The 26,170-nt window shown below is 41.3% G+C and overlaps 1 protein-coding gene across 1 annotated transcript; it reads left to right on the top strand.

Moving 5' to 3' along the window:
* The first annotated feature begins 19,832 nt into the window (after positions 1-19,832).
* On the top strand, positions 19,833-20,672 carry LOC147430461 (uncharacterized). Its single transcript, XM_086494536.1, has one exon. The coding sequence runs from the start codon at positions 19,839-19,841 to the stop codon at positions 20,670-20,672; it is 834 nt and encodes a 277-aa protein (XP_086350662.1). The 5' UTR covers positions 19,833-19,838.
* The last annotated feature ends 5,498 nt before the right edge of the window (positions 20,673-26,170 follow it).

Genomic DNA, 26,170 nt, shown 5'->3' with positions numbered 1-26,170 from the left:
ATAAATATGGTGAATAAAATTCTAGTGGTTTTGAGATACCATTTGTGTGTGTGTTTTCTTAGATTCACAAACTGGGATGGATAATGCTCCTATGGTTCAGTCAACAACTATAGAATCCATAGATTCTATGGTTTCTAAAGTGCCCAAGATGGATGATATTTCTATACTAGAGTCTAGTGTTGTGCAACTTGAGCAAGCTTCCAATAATGAGAACCAAGAAATCGATGCTTCAAAAATGCAACATACATCAAAAGAGACTGAAAAGTCCACTCACGAGCTATTGCCAATTGGTACTACGTCATGTAGCGTAGATGTTGAGAAATCCATGCTTACAATTATATTGGATTTAAATGGTCTATTGTTGAAACGTTCCCCTCAACCATCCTCACACCACAACTCAGTGCAAATGGATTCAAAAAGATATATTATACTCAGGCCAGGTTGCATCCAATTCTTGAAGACTATTTTACAAGGTTTAATGTTGCAATTTGGTCGACAGCTACTAGGAATAATGTGTATCAAATCCTTGCAGCACTAAACAACTTAGCTGAGGATACATTGCCTTTCTTTGCAATTTGGTCGCAAGATGTTTGCTACACCGCTCAAACTCAAAAATTGTTTAGACCCGACAATCCAAACGTTGAGGCAATGTTCAAGCCTCTAGCCAAAATTGCCATGGGGTTTGAATGTGATCCACAAAGAACAGTGCTTATTGATGACTCTCCTTACAAGGGATGTATTTCACCAGCAAACAATTGCATTTTTCCACCACAATTTGATGCTGAGAAGATGGTTGACAATATGCTCTTGGAGGAGCTACTGCCATACTTGATTCAGCTTGATGAGAGAAGGGATGTGCGTGATTTAATTGCTTCTAATCGTTATGGACAACCTATAGTGACAAATGATAGTGAATACAAACAAATCATGGAGTATTGGAAGCAGAAAAATGATGTTTGGTCAGCTAAGGTGTTCTTTACAAGAAGAATACCACCTGCAAAAGGTGACAGAGATGAAACTATCATTGAAATGCAAGTGACACAAGCCACCGCAATGAAATGAGAAGAGCCCAAATACAAGAGATCTTGGCAAAGGAGCGTACACCCATTGAAAGCATGAAGGCGTCACAATTGACCACTTTAGCTAGGCAATTGGGTTGTAACACAAAAGGAGTTTTGAAGGCAACCACAGCAAAGGCTTATATAAATAAGGTGAAAGCTGAGAACAATCTTCTAAGGCTGGATAGAAAGCAACCCTAAGGTACTAGTGACATGTCATATATTCTTGATACACATGCTTGAACACTCATGTGCATGGTATCTAACAAATCTTTCTTTTTATTCCTTCTTGCAGGATCTTACAAAGGATACTACTAGATGGAGCTCAATCAATAGAGATTTTGATATTTTTGCTCAAAATAATGAAGCAGTCACCTACATTTTTTGTTTATCAATTTCTTGAGAGACTTTATTTTAGTTTGTAATCATCAAATGAAATGAAAAGTATCCTTCTTATAAGATTGTTGATCTTTTTCTTGTTCAAAACTTTCAATTGTGATTTATAGTTTTGTTAGCATGAGATTGTGCTTTTTTAGTTTGAAAAAAACTGTCAAAGATCCAAGTCTTTTTGGCTTTACTTAAGTTATTAATTGTGAAAGATCCAAGTCTTTTTGCTTTACTTAAGTTATTGATTGTCTATGTAATAGTCCTTAAAACAATATCGGATGGCTTTCTTGCTCCCATGTCTCACATTGGTCTTTAGGTAAGACAAGTGGTGACCTTGAAAGTATGGTCTCATATCTCGATCAAGTGAAGAGACATGAAGCTTAAATATCACTACTATGTATCTAGTGTTAAACTCCATCAGACAAAGATACTAGATAGCCAAATTGCAGTCTAGTTTAAGTGAAAATCCATTTGAGCTAAGGTAAAACTTATAGTGCCTCATTTTTCTAGGATTCTACCCCATCAAGGAAGTTAGAATCTAGCACAAACCAATTAAGACTCTTTTGGAGCCTAGATAGGACAATTCGTGGAACTTAAGAAACTTATTATTGAGTTAGAGTCTAGTTTAGATAAGCAAAAGATCTTCAAACCAGCACTTGACTTTCTTACTATTCAATATTCAAAGTCCCTTGAGGCTAACAAATTACATACCTACTTGTAACCTAACTAATGAGTAATTATATAGATCTAAGCAAGTATATATAATGAGTCTTCAAACTAATAAACCAAGGGAAGAGAGTAGCAAGGTCCACTACTTGTCCAAGCTCAGCTCTAGACAACATAGAAAGATGCTAGTTCTACTAATTGTCTAATTATAGGCATGGAGAAATGATAGAAGGTTGAACACTTGTCCAACCTATCATCTCTAGTAAGATGGGAGGTTTGGCCTTAAGATTCACCATGTAACCAACCTATACATCATTGTATTATGAAGAGTAGAAAAGCAAAGCTCCACCACTTGTCCAAGCTAGTTCTAAAATCCACATGGAGATAAGCAAGCTCCACCATTTGTCAAATCTCTCTTCCATTAAAACATGAAAAAACTCAGCTATGTTGTACAGGGGGACTTTTTTCCAAGGTCCACCACTTGTCCAAGCTAGGATCCATTAAAACATGGAAATAAACAAAGCTCCACCACTCGTCCAACCTTTAGAGTTGCAAAGTGTATGGGTTGTCTAAACTAGGTATGGGAAAATAATTGAAGGTCCACCACTTGAAACATGGAGCGAAGCAAGCTCCACCATGTCTCCAATATGCTAGACTCCATTGAAACACCCTAAACCCATGATATTTTGTACATAGGGGATGTACATTCAAGATCCACCACTTGTCCAACCTAGTATCCCTAGTAGCTTGATAGCTTTGGTCTCAAGATTCACCACTTGTCCACTCTATGTCATTGTATTAAAAAGGATTGGGTGTTAAGGTCCACCACTTGTCCAACCTATAAGGTTATATTTTAAATGGTTTTTTTTCTCACAACTTGAACTACCCATGATATGTTTTACATGGGAGTTTTGTTTCAATGTCCACCACTTGTCCAAGCTAACTCTATTGAAACATAGAGAGAACCAAAGATCCACCACTTGTCCAAGCTAAGCTATATTGAAACATGGAGAGAAGGATGCTCCACCATTTCTCCAAGATAGGCTTCATTGAAACATGGAGAGAAGAAAGCTCCACCATGTCTCCAAGCTAGGATCCATTTAAATGCCCTAAACCCATTTTATTTTGTACATGGGGGGTTTTATTTCAAGGCCCACCACTTGTCTAACCTATTATCCCTAGTAGCACGAGTGGTTTGGTCTCAAGATACACCACTTGTACACTCTATGTCATTATATTAGGAAGAACTATGTATTAAGGTCCACCACTTGTCCAACCTATAAGGTTATATCTTAAATGGTATCCTTTCTCACCACTTGAAATGCCCATGATATGTTTTACATGGGGGTTTCATTCCAAGGTCCACCACTTGTCCAAGCTAACTCTATTCAAACATAGAGAGAAGCAAAGGTCCACCACTTGTCCAAGCTAACTCTATTCAAACATAGAGAGAAGCAAAGGTTCACCACTTGTCAAAGCTAGGCTCCATTGAAGATGGAGAGAAGTAACCTCCATCATTTTTCCAAGATAGGTGCCATTCAAACATGGAAAGAATCAAGATCTACCATGTCTCCAAGATTCTAGGCTCCATTGAAACACCCTAAAACCATGATATTTTGTACATGGGGTGTTTACATTCAAGGTCTACCACTTCTCTAACGTATTATACCTAGTAGCATGAGTGGTTTGGTCTTAAGATTCACCACTTATCCACTCTATGTCATTATATTAAGAATAACTGGGTGTTAAGGTCCACCACTTGTCCAACCTATAAGGGTATATCTTAAATGGTATCCTTCACCACTTGTCAAGGTCCATCACCACTTTTCCAACCTGTAAGGTTATATCTTGAATGATATTTTTCCTCATCACTTGTAATGTCCATGCTATGTTTTACAAAGGGGTTTTGTTCCAAGACCCACCACTTGTCCAAGCTAACTCTATTGAAACATAGAGAGAAGCAAAGGTCCACCACTTGTCCAAGGTAGGCTCCATTGAAACATGGAGAGAAGGATGATCCACCATTTCTCCAAGATAGGTTCCATTGAAACATTGAGAGAAGCAATCTCCACCATGTCTCCAAGCTAGGCTCCATTGAAATACCCTAAACCCATAATTTTGTACATGAGGGGTTTACATTCAAGGTCCACCACTTGTCCAACCTATTATCCCTAGTAGCACGAGTGGTTTGGTCTCAAGATTCACCACTTGTACACTCTATGTCATTATATTAAGAAGAACTATGTGTTAAGGTCCACCACTTGTCCAACCTATAAGGTTATATTTTAAATGGTATCTTTTCTCACCACTTGAAATGCCCATGATATGTTTTACATGGGGGTTTCATTCCAAGGTCCACCACTTGTCCAAGCTAACTCTATTAAAACATATAGAGAAAGAAAGGTCCACCACTTGTCCAAGCTAGGCTCATTGAAACATGGAGAGAAGGAACCTCCACTGTTTCTCCTAGATAGGCTCCATTGAAATACCCAATACCCATAATATTTTGTACATGGGGGGTTTACATTCAAGGTTCACCACTTGTCCAACCTATTATCCCTAGTAGGTTTGGTCTCATGATTCACCACTTGTCCTCTCTATGTCATTATATTAAGAGGAATTGGGTGTTAAGTTCCACTACTTGTCCAACCTATAATGTTATAGCTTGAATGGTATTTTTTCTCACCACTTGTAATGCCCATGACATGATTTACATGGGGGTTTTGTTCCAAGGTCCACCACTTGTCCAAGCTAAATCTATTGAAACATAGAGAGAAACAAAGGTCCACCACTTTTCCAAGCTAGGCTGCATTGAAACATGGACCTTAATACCAAATTATTTCTAGTAGCATGAGTGATATTTTGTACATGTGGGGTTTACATTCAAGGTCCACCACTTGTCGAACCTATTTCCCTAGTAGGTTTGGTCCCAAGTTCACCACTTATCCACTCTATGTCATTATATTAAGAATAATTGGGTGTTAAGGTCCACCACTTGTCCAACCTATAAGGTTATATATTAAATGGTATTTTTTCTCACCACTTGTAATGCCCATGATATGTTTTACATGGGGGTTTTTGTTCCAAGGTCCACCACTTTTCCAAGATAACTCTATTCAAACATAGAGAGAAACAAAGGTCCACCACTTGTCCAAGCTAGGCTCCATTGAAACATGGAGAGAATGATGCTCCACCATTTATCCAAGATAGGCTGCATTGAAACATGGAGAGAAGCAAGCTTTACCATGTTTCCAAGCTAGGCTCCATTGAAACACTCTAGGGGGTTTTATTTCAAGGCCCACCACTTGTTTAACCTATTATCCCTAGTAGCATGAGTGGTTTGGTTTCAAGATTCACCACTTGTACACTCTATGTCATTATATTGTGTTAAGGTCCACCACTTGTCCAACCTATAAGGTTATATCTTAAATGGTATCCTTTCTCGCCACTTGAAATGCCCATGATATGTTTTACATGGGAGTTTCATTCCAAGATCCACCACTTGTCCAAGCTAACCATATTTAAACATAGAGAGAAACAAAGGTCCACGACTTGTCCAAGCTAGGCTCCATTGAAACATGGAGAGAAGGAACCTCCACCATTTCTCCTAGATAGGCTCCATTAAAACATGGACATAAGTAAGTTCCACCATGTCTCCTAGATGCTAGGCTCCATTGAAATACGCAAAACCCATGATATTTTGTACATGGGTGATTTACATTCAAGGTCAACCATTTGTCCACCCTATTATCCCTAGTAGGTTTGGTCTCACAATTCACCACTTTTCCACTCTATGTCATTATAATAAGAGGAATTGGGTGCTAAGGTCCACCACTTGTCCAGCCTATAAGGTTATACCTTGAATGGTATTTTTTCTCACCACTTGTAATGCCCATGACATGCTTTACATGGGGGTTTTGTTCCAAGGTTCACCACTTGTCCAAGCTAATTCTATTGAAACATAGAGAGAAACAAAGGTCCACCACTTTTCCAAGCTAGGCTCCATTGAAACATGGACCTTAATACCAAATTATTCCTAGTAGCATGAGTGATATTTTGTACATGGGGGGTTTGCATTCAAGGTCCACCACTTGTCCAACCTACTTTTCCTAGTAGGTTTGGTCGCAAGATTCACCACTTGTCCACTCTATGTCATTATATTAATAATAATTGGGTGTTAAGGTCCACCACTTGTCCAACCTATAAGGTTATATATTGAATGGTATTTTTTCTCACCACTTGTAATGTCCATGATATGTTTTACATGGGGATTTTGTTCCAAGGTCCACCACTTGTCCAAGCTAAATCTGTTCAAACATAGAGAGAAACAAACGTCCACCACTTGTCCAAGGTAGGCTCCATTGAAACATGGAGAGAATGATGCTCCACCATTTATCCAAGATAGACTCCATTGAAACATGGAGAGAAGTAAGCTCCACCATGTCTCGAAGATGCTAGAGTCCATTGAAATACCCAAAACCCCTGATACTTTGTACATGGGGGGTTTACATTCAAGGTCCACCACTTGTCCAACCTATTATCCCTAGTAGCATGAGTGGTTTGGTCTCAGGATTCACCACTTGTCCACTCTATATCATTATATTAAGAAAAATTGGGTTTCCATATCTAAATGGATCTTTGCTTGGATAAGTGGTAGACCTTGAGACCTAAATACCCATTCTACACTAGAGCATTGGTTAAGCCTTATGCACTTCAAGCATACCTTTAACAACAAGTAGTAGTTATTAGTTGACTTAAGTCTAGTTGAACTCCATGGTATTGAGACTAAGAGAGAGTGTAGCATAAAAAAGAGTCAGGATTTTAATTTGACTTTCTTTCTATTAATGAGTAGATCATAGATGGATTTTGGTATCTAATAAAACCTTAGGGTAGACAATGTAAAACTCATGTCTATTGTTGTGTTTGCATTAAGTGTTCTTGTTCTTTAATTTCAGAACCATTACAGAAAAATGGATTGGCTATATGCTGGCATAAATTGAAGAAAACTATTGAATTACCCATCCAACCTCCTCCAAGACCTTGTCCAAGGAATGAATCACCTCCTTATCACCTACCACTTGCTTTCAAGGACATCAAAAGAGTACTTATCTTGGATCTAGAGGGGTTACTTCTCAAGACAATTGAAATGAAACATGGAGATTCTATGCCATCTTGGGCTCAACACATGCGACTTGTGGAGGATAAAGATGAAGTTTATCATGTGGTGCGACCAGACGCACAAAGTTTTTTGGATTTTTGTGCTGAATACTTTGAGCTATGGATATGGAGTTGCTATAACTTAACAAGGGTGCAACGCATCACACAAAAATGTTTTCCTGAGCAGTATACCAAGTTCAAGGTGTTTATGAGTAACAAAAATTGCCAAAATCCAAATATCATGTTAGGATTTACAAGGGTTTATCACAAAAATTGAGTGATATTTGGAAGATATTTGAGGATTTGGATGCAAACAATACCTTAATTTTTGATGACACTCCATATAGGGTGATGTGGAACATGCCAGGGACATATCTTATATTTCCAAAGATGTGGAGGCAAACTTCCGAGCAACTTCAAAACTTCTTGCAGAGAACCATAATTCCATGGTTGGTAGGATGGTTGTATGCAAGAGATAAGAGAGTCTATACATACAACACAATTGTAAATCAGTATAGTGATTCTGAGACAAATTATGTCCTTGGTGTGTACTTGTCAACACGAAAGCATTGAATAAATATGGCCATAAGATGCTTTTTTTATTCTAGTGTGTATCTTTCAACATTTGTATAATTTGATATAGTCTTTTTTATAAAAAAACAAAGGTGTGTCAATTTTATGAACACTTGAATGGAGTGCACCCTACTCTAAGGGGACTTCAATGTACTATTGGAGTGCATCCTATTGTAAGGGGACTCTGATGTATTGCTAGAGTGCACCCAAATTTTTGGGACTCATTTTTTATTTGATTGGGGCCTATGTTGGGTCATATAGTAAAAGAAATTCATTTTTTGTCAATTCATATCGAGGTTGCATTTATTTGTAACTATGAGAGAATTGATGTTTGATGTCAAAATAAAACTTGTAAGTATGGATCAGAGAATTCATGGACTTTAAATATGTGAGAGGGATCTTTTTCTTGGGCACAAATGTTTGCTTCAAGAATTTTGTCATTACATACTTTACGTGAAAGAGTTTTAGAACCTAAAAGACTTTGAAAACAAAACTATGGAATCTAAGTGCATGTATTCTTGAATGGCTTGAAAGTTGATGTATACATGCATGTCGCCTTGATGAAGATTTAGATCTGACAAGATGCAAAGCTAGAATTCTTGGACGTTACCTTTGTCAATTTGGTAATAACATATTTAACTTTCTTTTATTATGGGTGGAAAATATATTATTATGTGCATTTGGAACCTAATTGCTTGACCTTCAAACCAAGATTCCTATGTTATTTTTTCATATACTTTTTTGTAATGAATTAAGATTGTGGATACAAGGTCCACCACTTGTTCAAGCTAGATCTAAGAAAGTATATATACTGAGTCTTCAAACTAGTAAACCAAGGGAAGAGAGAAGCAGGGTCCATCACTTGTCCAAGCTTATCTCTAGACAACATAGAGAGATGTTAGGTCTACTAATTGTCCAATATAGTCATGGAGAAATGATAGAAGGTTGATCCACTTGTCCAACCTATCATCTCTAGTAAAATGGGAGGTTTGGCCTTAAGATTCACCATGTAACCAACATATACTTCATTGTATTATGAAGAGTAGAAAAGCAAAGCTCCACCACTTGTCTAAGGTAGTTCCAAAATCAACATGGAGAGAAGCAAGCTTCACCATTTGTCCAAGATAGGTTCCATTAAAACATGGAAAACCTCATATATGTTGTACATGGAAGCTTTTTTCCAAGGTCCACCACTTGTCCAAGCTAGGATCCATTAAAACATGGATAGAAACAAGGCTCCACAACTCGTCCAACCTTTATAGCTGCAAAGTGTACCGGTTGTCTAAACTAGGCATGGGAAAATAATAGAAGGTCCACCACTTATCCAATATATTATCTCTAATAGCATGGGAGGTTTGGTCTCAAGATTTAGGAATTGGCTGACCTGTATTTCATTGTATTATGATGAATTTGGTTTTAAAGTCAACTACTTATCCAAGCTATAAGTTTATATCTTGAATGGTATTCCTTCCCATCACTTAGAAAACCAATGATATGTTGTACATGGGGGGGTTTGTTACAAGGTCCACCACTTGTCCAAGCTAGTTTCATTGAAACATGGATGAAGACAAGCTCCACCATTTGTTAAATCTAGACTCCATTGAAATCTAGAAAATCCATTCTATGTTGTACATGGGGTTTTTGTTTTAAGGTCCAACACTTGTCCAAGCTAAGATCCATTGAAACATGGAGTAGAGAAACACTCCACCACTTGTCCAAGCTAGGAAACATTGATAGTAGTTGGTTAGTTTGAAGATCCACCACGTGTCTAAGCTAACTCTATTGAAACATAGAGAGAAGCAAAGGTCCACCAACTGTTCAAGCTAGGCTCCATCGAAACATGGACAGAAGCAAGCTCCACCATTTCTCCAAGATAGGCTCCATTGAAACATGGAGAGAATCAAAGGTCCACCATTTCTCCAAGCCAAGCTCCATTTGTCCAACCTATAAGGTTATATCTTAAATGGTAATCTTTCTAATCACTTGGAATACCCATGATATGTTTTACATGGGGGTTTTGTTCCAAGATCACCACTTGTCCAAGCTAACTCTATTGAAACATAGAGAGAAGCAAAGGTCCACCACTTGTCCAAGCTAGTCTCCATTGAAACAAGGAGAGAAGCAAGCTCCATCATTTCTCCAAGATAGGCTAGCATGGATAAGTGCACCTTGAAACCAAACTTCCTATGAGGCAATAGAGCATATGCTACATATTTTATGTATGCCCCATGCCTCAAATTAAGAAGTTATAGATTAGAAGTGGACCTTGCTTGAATGTCACATGCAATAAATTAAGGAAAAATAGCCAAGTGGATTGTATTCCTCAATGGGGCCTTGCTTTCACAAGTTGTGAACCTTGAGTCACTTTTACATTAACTTGGACAAGTGGTGGACCTAGAAACCAAGCTCTCCATGTTGAGATAAGTTGTAGGTAGGACAGTAGGACATAGACAACGATAATGGATGCAATATACTCGTCTCCTAATAATCCAATTGATTGAAACCATGGTACTTTAGTTGTTTTCATTGTGTATTGTATGTGCATAAAGTGGAATGAGACCTTAAGAAAACTCAAATTTTTGACAAAATCTCTATATTTTGTACATGATATATTGAAAGTTGTCCAACCTGGGAATTGGGATTTTCCCACTTTACCTAATATGGTCTTTACTGTGAACAAGTCTGATCATAGCCAACATCTTACCAATAGTAAAATACAAATCTGTAGAAAGTGTCATAGAGAGAGAGAGAGAGAGAGAGAGAGGGAGGGAGGGAGAAATTTTACTGATGAGGTGCAACTTACCAATAGTAAAATCCAAATCTATAGAAAGTGTCACACACACACACACACACACACACACACACACACACACACACACACACAGGGGGAGGGAGGGAGGGAGGGAGGGAGAGAGAGATTTAACTAATGAGGTGCATCTTACCAATATTATCCCAATCTGTAGAAAGTGTCTCTCTCACACACACACACACATAATATATTGGACATGAGCCACGATTAGAGAAATCACACAATATCACACACATGAACACACACACACACACACACACACACACACACACACACATTTGAGATGTACTTATTGTTGAAAGATTCTTATATGAAAAAATGACACAGACAACTACTTCACTCGCAGAAGAATGATGGACCGACAGAGTATGGCTCCAGACGGTGTACACTTTTGGGTATTTACAAGTTAAATTGATCCTTTGTATAATAACTCCAGCTGGAAACAGTTGTGCAAGTTGCAAAATAACAGATGTACAATTTTTTTTACTCCTTCTCAGTATCAATCATTGTGGATAGAGGTTTTTTTGGCATTTTAGACCATTAAAATCGTGAGCAAACTTGCCCAAGGAAAATAAATGTACAGTTGAAACTGATAAGCAGTATATAGTTTTTTTATTGCACATTTTTTTGATATTCAGTATTTTTTGGTTACAATTTTCAAAAAACCAAACTGACCTTAGATAAATATAACGCATGCAATTGAAGACCCACTAAGGAGGTCCAATAATACAATTATAGTATCGGTCTTTTTAGAAGGTAACTTATACATCTCCGGCATGAAAACATTTTCCTAGTATTTCTGATTGGCAATGGAAGACGAATGTATAAACCCCTGAAAAAATCCTCATTCCCAATATAAACTGATAAATATATTTAAACCCCGAGTATGGTTGTTCGATGGATGCAATAAACACAGAATGAATGCTTATTCCACAGTATACCGTTTGGTTTAAAAACTGCGAGTAAAGCTTCGATAGTAAATACCAAAAAATACAACTTAAACATAAGGTTCTGTGACTTTTCAAATAGAACTAAGTCTTCCTAAAAGTCAAAGAAACTCTTCAAAGCGTATCTGAAAAAATCAGGAGCCATACAATTGGCCCATAATCTCCATGTATGGCCCAGAAATACTCACGCTGGCAAGCTTTAATGCACTGAATGCTCACCTAGGCTATCTATGCAGCCTGCGCAAGGCTTTAGAACCACAAGGTGTTCGCTTAAGTTCTCTATAGAGCTCATATACGGGTATCGCATAACACTCACACACACATAGTGCGAGTTGCCATAGCAACTCGTGCTCACATGCAATAGGGAAATCACAGTTTCCTCCTCTTAGTGCAAGCAAAAGCGCTAAGCCTCGGGTGGAGCATGGCGTATTTTCACAAACCCTCAGCAAACGGAAGCAACACACTATCCGGGATTGCCAAGCTAACAACCTACTACCTGGCTGTGAACATACAGAAGGTAAAATCATTTTTTTGAGTTACATAATGCATGAATTATTTAATACACACTTACGCATAATTACATGCTTTAAGAATATGCGCCAAGAGTGGTCGAGATAGATTGCCTTGTCGTAGGCATCAAGAACTCTCTGTATTCTATTTTCCTTCCATAGAGGTATAAAGCAATACATACACAATCATATGAAGGCTCACAAAAACCATTTTTTTTCGTAGACTAAAACGTAGTCATATTATAGCTTCTGTACAAATACACATGGACATATGAGCCATACAAGAAAAAACACCACAGTAGCATATATCCAAGTAGATACAACCATATGCATAATAGGCATGGATTAGTACTAAACACGGCATTACTAATCCGTGTAATATCATTGCTACTAGGTTTGGTCCAGAAATTTTACTGATGAGGTGCAACTTACCAATAGTAAAATCCAAATCTATAGAAAGTGTCACACACACACACACACACACACACACACACACACACACACACACACACACACACACACACACAGGGAGAGGGAGGGAGAGAGAGAGATTTTACTAATGAGGTGCATCCCACCAATAGTATCCCAAACTATAGAAAGTGTCGACCACACACACACACACACACACACACACACAAATTTGATGAGGTGCATCTTACCAATAGTAAAATCCTAATCTGTAGAAAGTGTCAGAGAGAGAGAGAGAGAGAGAGAGAGAGAGATCGAAGAGAGATGATGTCGTCTCTTGGAATGCATGGATTGTGGGATATGCTCAATTTGGGTAGGGCCAAGAAGCTCTCGATTGTTTTTTTACGGAAGTGAAGAGATGGTGTCTCTCCATATGCAATCAGATACGCTTGCATCCTTAAGGCAAGGGACAGTGTAAGGAAGATTTGGCCTATTTTTAGTAGATGCAAAAAGAGAGAGAGATCATCTCTCCAAATGCAATCACATACATTTGCACCTTGAAGGCATGTGACATTACACAAGATGTCAGTGGGGCGATTAGGGCACCATAGGCACCACCAGAGGCGGTGCCGTTGTGCTAGTATGTTAGAACTATGTAGAAGGTGGGAACATTACCAAGCCTTGAGTTCTGACTGGCGACACAACTGGTAATTACCAAGCCAAGTACAACAGTAACTACACAGTCGATACTCATTCAGAGACCCAATTTGGCACCTATAACTAGGGACCATTACTCATTTGATGGGGAATGACTTGGAGATGTCTTGAAAGACTTTGAGTGACACTATTGTATCGTGTTCTTATACTCTTTTGCTTATAATCTTAGAGCAACCCTTTGGCTCACTCAGGCCTCACTAAACTTTTCCAGTTGTAATGATCTGATCAAAATATAATCCAGCTCCAGTATGTGTGTCATTTCCATTCTAGCTACCATTTCTAGTTCCATTCCAAATTCCCAATGTCAGTGTCTATGGCTGCTCTTTTGTTTGAAGTGTAAAGTTTGAACTGACAACTAACTTTTAACCTAACATAGGAATGCATGTTTGAAGAGGCCAACTCATTCCATTTTGGCGATCACGATGGCTTGAGGTGAGGAGCTCTTAACAGAGGGTCACTCTCCCAATTGGGGTGAGAGAGTTCGAGTTCATCATGATGAGACCCACAGAGATGAGGACTACTAGGAGACTTACTAAAGTCCGGATTGAGAATCTGATACTGAAAAAAACTTTGGATATGATCCATTTGAGTCACGAAGATGGAATTTGGGAGAGCTAAGATATGAAGGTAGAGATTAGATCAGAGCATAAAGCAGAATGGAGAGATAAAGGGAACAATGATTGATCAACAATTTTCTCAACAATGGATTGATTTTGTATCTGAACCTTTTTAGGAAATGCCAGTATTGTCATTCCAAATATCACTCGAAGTATCATTTCTCTACATAATATACTAACTAAGATCCTTTCAAAGGTATCATGCTTGTTGGAATCAAGATCTCTTGGCCATATTGGAACATTTCAAGGAATGGTAACAACAATCTCTACTCTAGAACATTCGACCACACAAAAGGTGTGATCATTCTAATGGTGGTGAAGATTGTCCATCTCTTATTTTTCAAACCTTGGCAGATATTAAGATGGAAGTTCAAAATCAACTAGATGATGATCTACAGATTCAAGAAAAATTTCTTGCATCATCAAAAATTTATCATGACAATGTCAAAATATCCTTTTTTTTGGGAGAAAAAAGGGGGGGCAAGAGCTTCCGATCATCCACGTGCACGCAGATGATTGGGAAAGCTCTTGCCCCCCCCCCCCCCCCCCCCCCCCCCCCCCCCTTTTTTTTTAAATGGATATTTTGAATAGGTGAAAAGGTCAAAATATTTAAATTTTTGGAAATAAAGGTCTTCATGTACTCGAAGGTACTGCTTGGGTCGACATCATGTGGCAAAGAAAAGAAGTTGTGCACTGCTTTTAACAGATAACAAGTGAGAGCGTCTCTCCAAATGCAATCACCCATGCTTGCATCTAGATGTTTATGTGTGCATGACCTTCATGTTGGCGCACACACAACATTAGTTCACACCACACATGCAACAAATGTTGGTTGTTGACTAAGCACCGTTATCATTCTCTTCTTATAGTATATTGAACAAGGCCGTTGCTAACTTTCCAATGGCGAGAGAGAGAGAGAGAGAGAGAGAGAGAGAGAGAGAGAGAGAGAGAGAGAGAGAGAGAGAGAGAGCAACATACCTTGCACTCCATGCTCGAGTCTCTTTGAGCTACTGCTGTCGAGCAATTTAGTTTTGTTTTAAAACGCAAGCGCTATTTTTATTAGAAATGCTAAAAGGCGGGCTTTAAAAATCTTAAAAATTGTGTGCCAGTATGCTAGTGGGTGTGAGTAGGTCCCCAAAATGTTGTTTTTCATTAGTTTTTATAGGAATCACAAAAGATGCTTCTTTAAAAGTTTGGATGAAAGGTAATCTAGGAAGAGAGGGGGGGGGGGTGGTGGTTCCCATGGGCATGCACATCGATGAGATGGAAAAGCGGCAAATTTTTTTCCAAGGCAACAATGTTCGGGGAAGATGTGCCTCGACTTGATATTGTGTCATTTTTAGTTTCAAAAATGTTGTTTCCCTCTTAACAGGTCTTGAGTTCAAGTCTCCTTGTCTGATAGATCTTTAAGGTCTCTTCGGATAGTTTCCTGCGACGATAAAATACTCTTCTTCTTCTTCTCCTTGTCTCATTGTTTGCTCTTGTGCCCCTGTCCCCTCTCTCCTCTTGTGCCCCTCACAATCGGAGGTATTTTGGGAGTATAAAAAATTTGAAGGGCATTTTGGGAATTTATGGCAAAGTATTATTGGGAGTGTGTTATCTCGTCAACACGAAGATGGGGCAGCCGGTAGAACAATGGTGCCGCGATTTGCAGGTAATCCAGGGCAGTGTCGCCCAAGGTAAGGCTGACGGGTGCGATCGAGGGAGGGGGGGGGGGGGGGGGGGGGGACGGTGCATGCACGAAGAGCGAAAATGCTATGCAAGCTCCTCTCTCTCTCTCTCTCTCTCCTCTCTCTCTCTCTCTCTCTCTCTCTCTCTCTCTCTCTCTCTCTCTCTCTCCCGCAAGGCAAGCTAGGGTTGGAGCAGCACCATATTGCTCTGCTGGAAAAGGCAAGCATGCAACATGCGTGAGCACCTGCAAATGCGAGTCGTGCTTGGCAAGACAGTGGAGGCGAATAGGTCTAGGATGCAATTGTGACGAGGGCACGATGGAGAGCGAACACATAGACCAAAGCGAGGGAGCAAGACAGATACGAGAATGGGGGAAGGTGCAGGGACAGTTGTGCGCAACACTTTTGCTTTCAAAGAGACTCGGGTAAGAATCTTGCGATCTAATTAATTAATGAAAGTTGAGTTAGACCCATTAGTACTCAAATCATTAGACAATTTTGGATTGAAACGTTGGTAGCAAATCTTGGGAGATGCCTTCAAAGAATAAGGAGTAAAACTAACAAGTAAAAGGGTCACGATAACTTTCAAAAACAGTAAGAAAGTGATAAAATTGTTTAGACTGGTACCAGTATTTGGGAAAGGATTGCATCAGCTTAGTCTTGAGCTGATTGAAAATTGAGACTAGCTAGCTGCAAACCATGGTAAATGAAAGAAAAACGAATGAAATATGTAAGAAAGTCGTCCAAACATTTTGCAAATCTCAAAATTTTTGCTAGTATTTCCGATTTTTTCTTTGTGAGGAGGAAACTCGATCAGTAGCCGCTTAATAAAAAAAGAGACTTTCTTGAATGTTAACACTAATTGGAATCAAGCTATAAAATGCAAGAAATGAAGCCATGTGAAATTGTGAAATGAAAGGTGAAATAAAAAGAACTAATTAATATGTGTGTGTGTGTGTAGAATTTATTAGAATTATGCAAGGTGAAGCTTCACTTTAGCATTCTTGAACAATAGAATGCAAAATATGTGTGTGTGTAAAATTTACTAAAATTATGGTGAAACTTCACTTTAGCATATTAAAACAATAGAATGCAAGAAAATGTGAAATGAAAGGTAAGTCTCCATCTTGCACTAAAAACTATGAAAGTCTCCGTAACCCATTCCAACACTAAGGGTAACCCAGCCCAACACGAAGGGTTTCTTTTAGAAAGCCAATATGTTTCCCCAATTTTGGAAGCAGGTCGAACAAGGAGTATCTTGGGAGATCCTTTTGACAAGTTTGTAGTGGAAAAATAGGGAGGACACACGTGGAGCCAAGAGAAAAGGGCGATGGTGTCTATTGCACGCGTGTACATTGAGATATCATTTCTCTCTTTCCTCTCTCTATCTCTCGGTGCAACGGATGTAGGTCGGGGGAGGTTAGGTGCAGTAGGGGACGAAGAGATGGGATGGCGAAGAGAAACGAGGATGAGGCGCAGGTCATATGAGCGCACGACGAACTCTCTCTTTCTTTCTCTTTGTCTCTCTTGGTACAATGGATGCAGGTAGGGACAGGTTGGATGCGGAGGGGGTGGAAGACATGCCATGCGCAGGCTTGTGGGTGCTGCAGAGGAGGAGCAAGTTTGTGGGCGCTGCACAGTATCGCAGAGCAGGAGGGGGTTTGTGGGCGCTGACCTGGACGGCTTGCGTGGGCGCTGAGTAGACAGCAGCATCTGCCTAGATTCCGGTTAATGGACCCGGAGACCCAAATATCTCTATTCTATTGTAAATGAGAGATAACCCAAGGGAACCCTTGCATGGCTAGGAAAGGCATTTGTTATAAGTTGGCTAGACTCAAAAAGTGTGTGTGTGTGTGTGTGTGTGTGTGTGTGTGTGTGAGAGAGAGAGAGAGAGAGAGAGAGAGAAGAAAGGTCGTGTGAGGCAGAAGCTGGCGGGAGCTGGTAGGAGACGTACGGATCAAGGTGGCGGCAGATGGCAAGAGACATCTGGACGTTTTGTGGTGGTGCTCTCTTGTCTTCTCTGTTGCAAAGGTCTTGTTTTGCCCACATCTGCTCCCTTATTCTCTCTCAAGGGAAATGTTCTGCGTGTCTGTGTCTATCGCACGAACTGTCCCAAGGGAAATGCACATTGGATAGTGGATAGGAAGGTGGGGTAGGCAAGGAGTACTGCATGCAAAGGTAGAGGTACCTGGCTGCGGATGTGGAGGAGGAAGATACGCAAGCAAGGATTGCCACGTGCAAAGATAGAGGTGGCAGCTGCATGCAGGGCGAACTTGAGGAAGCAAACGGAATCTAGGGAGAGCACAACCCTGTGATCGTGACGAGGGGGGTGGGAGCATGGTGACAGGGGAGGGCACAGCCGTGACGCGATGGGCATGGGAACACCATGCACGCGAAGGCTTTTAGAGCTTTGTCCTAGCAGTACGTGTTAGCTGCTCCCCTTCTATAGCGGGTTCTTTTTTTGCCCTTCCTTTCTCATTGAACATGTGCGAGCTCCCTGCCGCTCTATGAAAGCTCACCACCCTGACATACTTCTTGCATACAATCTCTCGCCGTCTTTCAATTGGGATGCGAAGCGCAAATGCAAAGCTTTATACCAGATTTAGCGAAGCTTGGTTATGTGTGGCAGTTCATTACTCTTGCAGGGTTCCATGGGAACTCTCTCATCTACCAAGGATTTTGTGAAGCACGGAATGTTGGCGTACGTACAGAAGATACAGAGGCAAGAGAGGGCACATGGGATAGACTCTTGCCCATCAAAAGTGGTCGGGTGCGAACTATTTTGACCATTTCCTTAAAGACGATGCAAGGAGGTTTCTCTACAACAGCTCTCATGGATAAAGGTATCTTATTCTAGCTCTTTGCTGACAAGCATGTACCCTTATCTTGGCATCTACATATATTGATAATCACATAACTTAATTAATCTCAGGTAGCATGTCATGCACGATATAGCATTATTTGTGGGGTATTATTTAGAGAAATTTATATAAACCCTAAATTATCAAAATCAATTTATGTAGAAAGATTTATATAAACCCTAAACCCTAAAATGTCAAAAACCATATAAAACTACGGGCTCTATGAAGGCTCAGGGTGGTGAGCTTCTCTATAAGTGGTAGCACATGTTAAGCGATTGTATTGTCGTGTATGTGATTGTCAATGGTGTGTCTGCATGGAGTGAGGGTCTCTACTGAACATTGGTTTTGGTAGTCTGTTTTACAGGCATAATTGAGGGCAATTACTCCTCTTTTTCTTTTTTTTTGGGAGGGGGGGGGGGGGGGGGGGGGGGAATGTTACAACTTGGTTACATGAACTGGACCCGAAGAGGAGCAGTAGAACTGAGCCGACCAAACCAAACTCTCGAGTTGGAAGAACCCAAAAACATAGAATTGAACTGCTACATCAGCTCTTGCAAAGGAGGTTGTGCAGTGTGCACATTAGGCTAATGGTCTAGTCTGGCCATGCAGGTCCTTTGAAAAGGTTCAGTAAAGTTATTGTTTTCTAGGCTTCCTAGACTAATGAAGGTACAACCTGCTGAAATGGCACAAAAAGCGGGCCAGTAGATTTATTGATGATTCAATGATGAAGGTTTTTGTAGAGGGGTCTTAAGACAATACACTATAGCTATGGAGGTTTATATATGTGCGTTGTATTGAACTTTTGCAAATAATATATATTGTCGTGTGTGGTCGGACACGTTATGGTTGTAACCGCTTGATGGTAATATAAGGAAGTGCAGGAAGAGAGAGAGGCACACTCAGTTTGGTCTTATTCCCATGTACACCACATTGGTGGAGATGACGGGCACATTTTCTTGAATCCCTTTCTTGATTTGCAGTGAGTTCGGTGATGGCTTTTAGTTTAGAACCAGATTAGCAGCTTCCAATATTCTCTGCAGCCCCAATCGGCCAGGCCCAAGAAGGGTGATAACATCGTGAGAGAGCTTGTTGCCCTGCGCACTCAAAGTGCATGCCCAGGCTCACAAGCCCTTGAGCCTCAAAGCTCAACCGCACTGTCTGAATACTCTCTTCTTGCAATCGGTTGCAACCCCTGCTCCTGATACTTGTCCACCAGAGAGAGAGAGAGAGAGAGAGAGAGAGAGAGAGAGAGAGAGAGAGAGAGAGAGAGAGAGAGAGAGAGAGAGAGAGAGAGAGAGAGAGAGAGAGAGAGAGAGAGAGAGAGAGAAGGAGTTCTCGTACATTCTCCCCGCCATAGCCAGAATCGAGCCGCAACAAAAACGTGGCCTTTCGTACCTGCACTTGCTGAGGGCTTCGATCAGGCAGAGGGACTAAGGAAGTCAGAAGGTCGGCCGCAGCGATGGCCAAGTCTGCAGCGAGAGCCCCTCGCAACAAGGAGCTAGTGCATGGCGTTGGGCGCCTTTCACGATCGCGTGTCTACCACAAGCGCGGCCTGTGGGCAATCAAGGCCAAGCATGGTGGATACTTTCCGACCCATGCCAAGAAGGAGGTGGCCGCCCCAGCTGCTGCAAAGGCACCCAAGTTCTACCCAGCAGACGATGTGCCAAAGCCTCTGTGCAACAGGCGGGCAATCAAGAAGACCAAGATCAGGACCAGCATTACCCCAGGAACAGTGCTCATCTTATTGGCTGGTCACTTCACGGGCAAGCGTGCTGTCTTCTTGAAGCAGCTAGATTCTGGCTTGCTACTGGTTACAGGCCCTTTCAAACTGAATGGAGAGGACTCAAAGTCTGTGCGAGCTGAAGAAGAAGGGAATGGTCGTTCGACCACAACAAGTGCCCACACGTATAACAACACACAGCAATTGCATGCGGGTTTGTTTGGTACAGTATCACCCAGGAGGGTCATGAACAGTCAAGCTGCAAGCTGTCTTTCGCACACACCGCCAGCTGCAAAGTGGGAGGATGAAAATTCAAACAACACTTTGGATTCGATGAGTCAGAAGCAAGCCATCATTTCCAATGGGGCCAGCAATCAAGGGTTCAATGTCCTACACTTGCCTTCTAGAAACATACGAGTCAATCACAACAAAGCAGTGGCGAGATTTTTGATGCATCTTAATTTTCGCAAGTGTTTTATTCAACAAGTCAAAAGCCCAGCAGAGTTTTTCAAAGCCACATCTACACTTGTTGTTTCAGTTTCCGCATATAGGTCGACAACGCCACTTTGTTAGCTGTTCTACATTTTAATCAAGCATGTAGTTCTTTTTCAATAAACAACACCACACCCACACCAAACTCTCAAGTGGATTGGAGATTGTATGTCGTAGTCATTCCTTGTTTAGCCATTCGCATTGGGATAGCGACCTAGTGCGTTGCCTATGTCGAGAGATTTTCTTGTTGAGTCCTCAGTTTGTCCTTCCTCGTTTTGTCCATTACATCGGGATAGTGACCTGATGTTTGCATGAGCGAAATGTATGAGTTCCATGCCTTGATGTCGGCATGATGACGAGTCTAGCCCCCAAGCTTAGTCCTTTAGCCTTGAAGCCGTTGTATGATCACTCCCCCCGGATGAGGCGTTGGAGTTGATCCCTTTGTGTAGAGTCCTTTCTCAGCCCAAAACTTTAAAAAGATGTCCATCTTTTTCTCCCTAAAGGGGGAGGTGTCGTGTGTGGTCATGCAGGTAGAGTCCGTCCACCTAGTGTGGTCGGACACGTTATGGTTGTAACCACTTGATGGTAATATAAGGAAGTGCTGGAAGAGAGAGAGGCACACTCAGTTTGGTCTTATTCCCGTGTACACCACAATATTGACCCATTCCTAAACTTAATGTAGAAGGTCTTGACATTCGAGATTATCTGGGTAACCCCTATTCTTTTCCCTTGCCATTTTGATTATATTAACTAACCTATACTTGGCAACTCAAATCTTTTCTTCTTGCAACTCTTGGGGTGATTTTTTCAGCTATCGATTTTGTATGTACTCTGTAGGCAAGTTTCAAATATGGAAGTGGTTTTCTTTTGAGCTCATAACACTGTTACCTTTGATTTAATGAATGTCCATATGCTAGGTCCTTAGCTAAGATGACACACCACTACTTTATTGGTAATTGGTGAAGGTGTGGTGAATGATGCTACCTCGGGTGTGCTCTTTAGAGCTGATGAAAACATCAATTTGACAGAGATAGATGTATTCAACATTTTGGATACAGGATCTTCAGTAGGTCTTGATAAAGCGATTCCCAATTGATGCATGGGGTGGGCATTGTCTATGCAGAAAAATCCTTGGAGTATGCAGGATTCTACATTATGAGCAGTCTTTATATAAGATCTCAAAGGAGAGAGTCTAATTCGATATCACAATCCATTATGTGCATCCACCGTCGATCGTCTTATAGAGTTAACTAAGAGTGGGGAGTTATGTATGTTATGCTAGTTCCCATAAGCATACCAATATAGCTAGTTGGCCCATGATCTCTTTCTGATGAGTCGCACTAACTTTGTAGGGAGGCCCATGATCTCTTTCTGATGAGTCGCACTAACCTTGTGGGGAGGCCTATTTGGTGGCCTACAACCTCCCCTACTGGACTTCAAATGCGAACCAAGATCCACAATGAATGCTTTAGCCATAACATCTAGGCCTCCATGACCTCTAGCACGTGTTGATGCACTAAATTAATCATTATCACCACCCTTGCATACCCCCAAAGACGGTTCCTAGCATGTACTGTTGATTTCTACACGCATAACCATTCATGCTTTGAAACACAAATCGACCCCAAAATACCCTATGTATCATAGGTGGTGGAAATACCTGATGCATAGCCTAGAAGGTAGTTCTCTGTTCATTTAAACCAACATTTGGACTCTGAAAGGTGGCTGGCTAAACGAATACATCCTATGGAATTGATATCCTAGCCACTTGTTCGTGGACAAAAAAAGATTTCCTTGGAGCTCCAACCGAAACCGACTCCGCAATATGTGAATGCTTCCTGCCTTGCTAGGACAGATAAGGGACCTGGGCTTGAGCGTCAACTAGCTCTACTAGCTGAGTGAATTGCCTTGCATGTTGCTAATTGGACTATTTTCTAATTTTTAATGATTAATTTCTTTCTCTAGAATATTTTATTGTGTACATTAAGAACTGTTAAAAGATTGTAGCTACAGGAAGCGCCATCAAGAACGGACAACTCTGATGTGTCATTTGATGGGTGACGATAAACATCGCGAAGGAGTTTCTGTAAGTTTAGTGGAAAGGGTCGGGTTACGAGTGCCCCTGATGTGTCACATGATGGGTGACGGGTACATCAGAAAGGGGGCATTCCGTAGGCTGAGGAGGAAATCCGAACTAAGTAAGAAAATACGCGTAAGAACGCAAGCACAAGAATAAAGATGGGTTCAAAGAAGCTTTTTACGAAAAGCAGGAACTTTTGCAGAAGGGCAGATACTTTCCCGCGAGGAGTCTGTGTGTGCATTGCATCTGTGCTCGTGTTCTGCACCCGAGGACACCTAGAATGTGTTCGTGTAGCATTGTTTTCACTAACTGAGTGAGTTTTTAAAGTTTAAACAAGTTCACACTTTACTTTATAAAGTGGCCGGTCACTTTTAAGTGACCAGCCCTCTTATAATAAAAAAAAAGCAATGCTCTAAAAATCCTACGTTAAAACTCTACAAAAAAAGCCTACGCAAGGCTCGCTGAATTCAGCGATCTCTCTCTCTCCTCTCGCTAGGAGCACCAGGCTTTTGCTTTTCGGCTCCTATTCCCGCCGGGTGCAAGGGCCTATAAAAGGGCAGTTAGCATTCCAGTTTTACACACGCCAGGAGGAGTTAGCGCTGAGAATTTGGAGCAATCATTGCGAAGGAAATTCAGCAAGTGTTCGTGTGACGACTGATTACGGAGGTCGCTTTTCCGAGCAAGGAGCTACAGGTATAATTTGTTGATACGCATTGCGAGCTATTGCTTTGTGTGGTTGTTTTTGCAGGAATCCTCCCTCACGGGAAGTCCCTCACGGGAAGTACGACCTTTGCGTCTAAGTCCCTCTCGGGAAGTACGGATTCGCGCCTAAGTCCCTTACGGGAAAGTACGGCCTCGTGCCTAAGTCCTTCACGGGAAAAGAACGACCTTCGGGTCTAAGATTACCGAACGGAGGGGTTTCCTCGGATTCTTGTGCTTGTATATGAACTCTCCCTGAATAAAGAATACTCTTGACGGGGGGGGGGGACCAGCCCATCTTCTGGTCCCCAATACTGTGTCGATCTTCTCCCTTCTCTCACATTTGGAAAGTATTTTATTTTTTCAAATTTGTAAGTGCTCATGTACGCTCCCGTTTTGTGACAGTGGTATTAGAGCTCGGACTCCTCTCTTTCTCTGCAAAGAAGGACGATTACGGGAAGAACGGGAAAAACCATGTCGAGCCAACTGAGAAGCGTTGAAGAGGAGCTTCAACAAGTGCGAGCTCAGCTTGCAGATTTGCAACAAATCTTACTATTGCCAGATGTCCAAAAGCTCTTGGGCGGAATGAAGAGAACGAATGGAACCGATGCAGCCGGGCATCCAGACCACACTGTTGGCGTGAGACCACAGGAAGAAAGAGAAGAAGAACGTGCCAAGGTGCACAAAGGATCTTCGGATCGGAATGAACGGCCTACTCCAAGGAAAGGCTAGGAAAAAGCGCTCTCTTTGCTAGACGAGAGCAAGGACATCTCTATTTCATCTCCATCTTACTCTCGTGATTATACTTCTACTTCTCAATCTTCTCGCCAGAAGAAGGAAGCCGCTACTACTACTACCCTACATCAACCTAAAGATAAGCCTCGATTCAAGAAGCATGGTCGCAAGTCTCAACATCGCATGAGAGTCTTCAAATCGGGCGACAAGGACATCAAGTTCGAAACCTACAACGGACAGAGAGATATATCCAAAGCACTGTCCTTCATCAGACACTTTGAAGTCGTCTTTACCAATGGGCACTTCACAGAAGGCTAAAAGCACACTTTGGTGGTACAAAAAGGATTGTCCTTGACAGCACCTTTGAAAAATATCTAAGTTACAATCTATACAAGTCACATGCAAAACTACTATCATAATGTATATGAGTGGATAGATCTTCAAAAGAATAATTTAAAAACACAAGGTCCAAAAAGATTTGACCTAAACTATAAATATTTTACCAGTCCCCATTTTTGCATTGGTATAAGTAAAAAAGGTCCTTTTTTTGTACCACCAAACCATGCTTTTACCCAAAAAGATCCAAATTGCGCCATGTGAGGATGCACCTCAAGGAAACGGCCAGTAATTGGTGGTTAGCCAAGATTATGGAAGGTTCTCAGGCCAGAACTTGGGAGAGATTCAAATCTTAATTTTATGAACAGTTTCTTCCACCCGACTTCGAGCAGGACATACGGAAGGAATGGGACTAGCTCGCCCAGAAGGAACATGAGAGAGTCACGACCTATGTGGACAAGTATTGGTCGGTTCTTTTGAAGGTCACTCCCTTCATGAAGATTGCTGACGAGGAAAAGAAACGAAAGTTCGAAGCAGGTCTCCAACCGCAGCTTCGAAAGAGTATGAAAGTGTATCCGCATGACACTCTTCAGAGGATGATGGAGTCAGCAATCATTGCTGAGGATTTGCACTCAACTGGGACGCCCAGAAAAATGGAGCATAGCACTTACCGTGCGAGACAAAGAGGGGTCTACAATGACCAAGGGGGGCAAGGAAGAAAACGTCCTCCATCTAGGGACCATGATCATTCTAAGAAGCCAGAGGGCAATGGCAAGCGAACTAAGTATCTCTGTCCTACTCAACTCCAAACCTTCAGAGAGGAAGGAAGATGCTTCTACTGTGGAGAGAAAGGACATTTGAAGCCGGTCTGCCCTCTAAAGCAGCAACGACAAGAACAAGCCTCTACGAGGCAAGATAAAGCAAGGAAGGAACCCGCTCCACCAAGCTCGAACTCAATTCCAGATGTTCAAGGAAACATAGAAACAGAGAAAGGGAAGCGTCAGCTTCTGAAGGGCTGGGGGTCTTTGAACAACCAGCGAGTACTGATTCTTTATGATCCAGGATCCACGGATAACTTCATCTTCCTGGATACTGCAGAACGTCTGTGCCTCACACCGGCTCAGCTTGGCACACCGATTACATCTGGATCGGCATTTGAGGGGTTAACAACCAATGCGACTCCCGTGCAAGGACAGCTCAATCTTCGGATTGGCGAGTACAAGGACCGCGAATCATTTTTTATGGCACCCATCGAGGGATGTGATATCATCTTGGGTATGCCATGGCACTTCCACATGACACCTGTCCCCGATTATGTGGAAAAGACCCTCACTTTTGATCATGGGGGTAAGAAAATAAAGATTCATGCTGATGTAGGAGATTGGCAGTTCCCAATTGTAAGTCATATCTCCATTAAGAAAGAAATGAAGAAGTGTGTTTCTGCTTACTTGATTTTTGCATGTGAGAAGGATAAAACTAGTGGGGATTCACTCTCTAGTCTGAAAATTAAGCGTTTTCAATTTATTGAAAAGTACAAAGATTGTTTCACGGAAACACTCCCTGATGAACTACCTCCGGTACGCCCGGAAGATCACCACATAGATCTCATACCGGGTAGCTCGCCTCCCAATCAACCCCCTTATCGGGTGAGTCTTGCTCAGCAAGAGGAAATTTTGAAGCAAGTCAACGAGCTTCTAGAGAAAGGGTTAGTACGGCCAAGTGCTTCACC

This window comes from Adiantum capillus-veneris, chromosome 21 (assembly GCF_014529385.1).
Source record: "Adiantum capillus-veneris isolate H3 chromosome 21, ASM1452938v2, whole genome shotgun sequence".
Taxonomy (NCBI): Eukaryota; Viridiplantae; Streptophyta; class Polypodiopsida; order Polypodiales; family Pteridaceae; genus Adiantum; species Adiantum capillus-veneris.
Note: the sequence above shows the minus strand (reverse complement) of the source record. Positions and strands in the feature narration are given on the sequence as shown.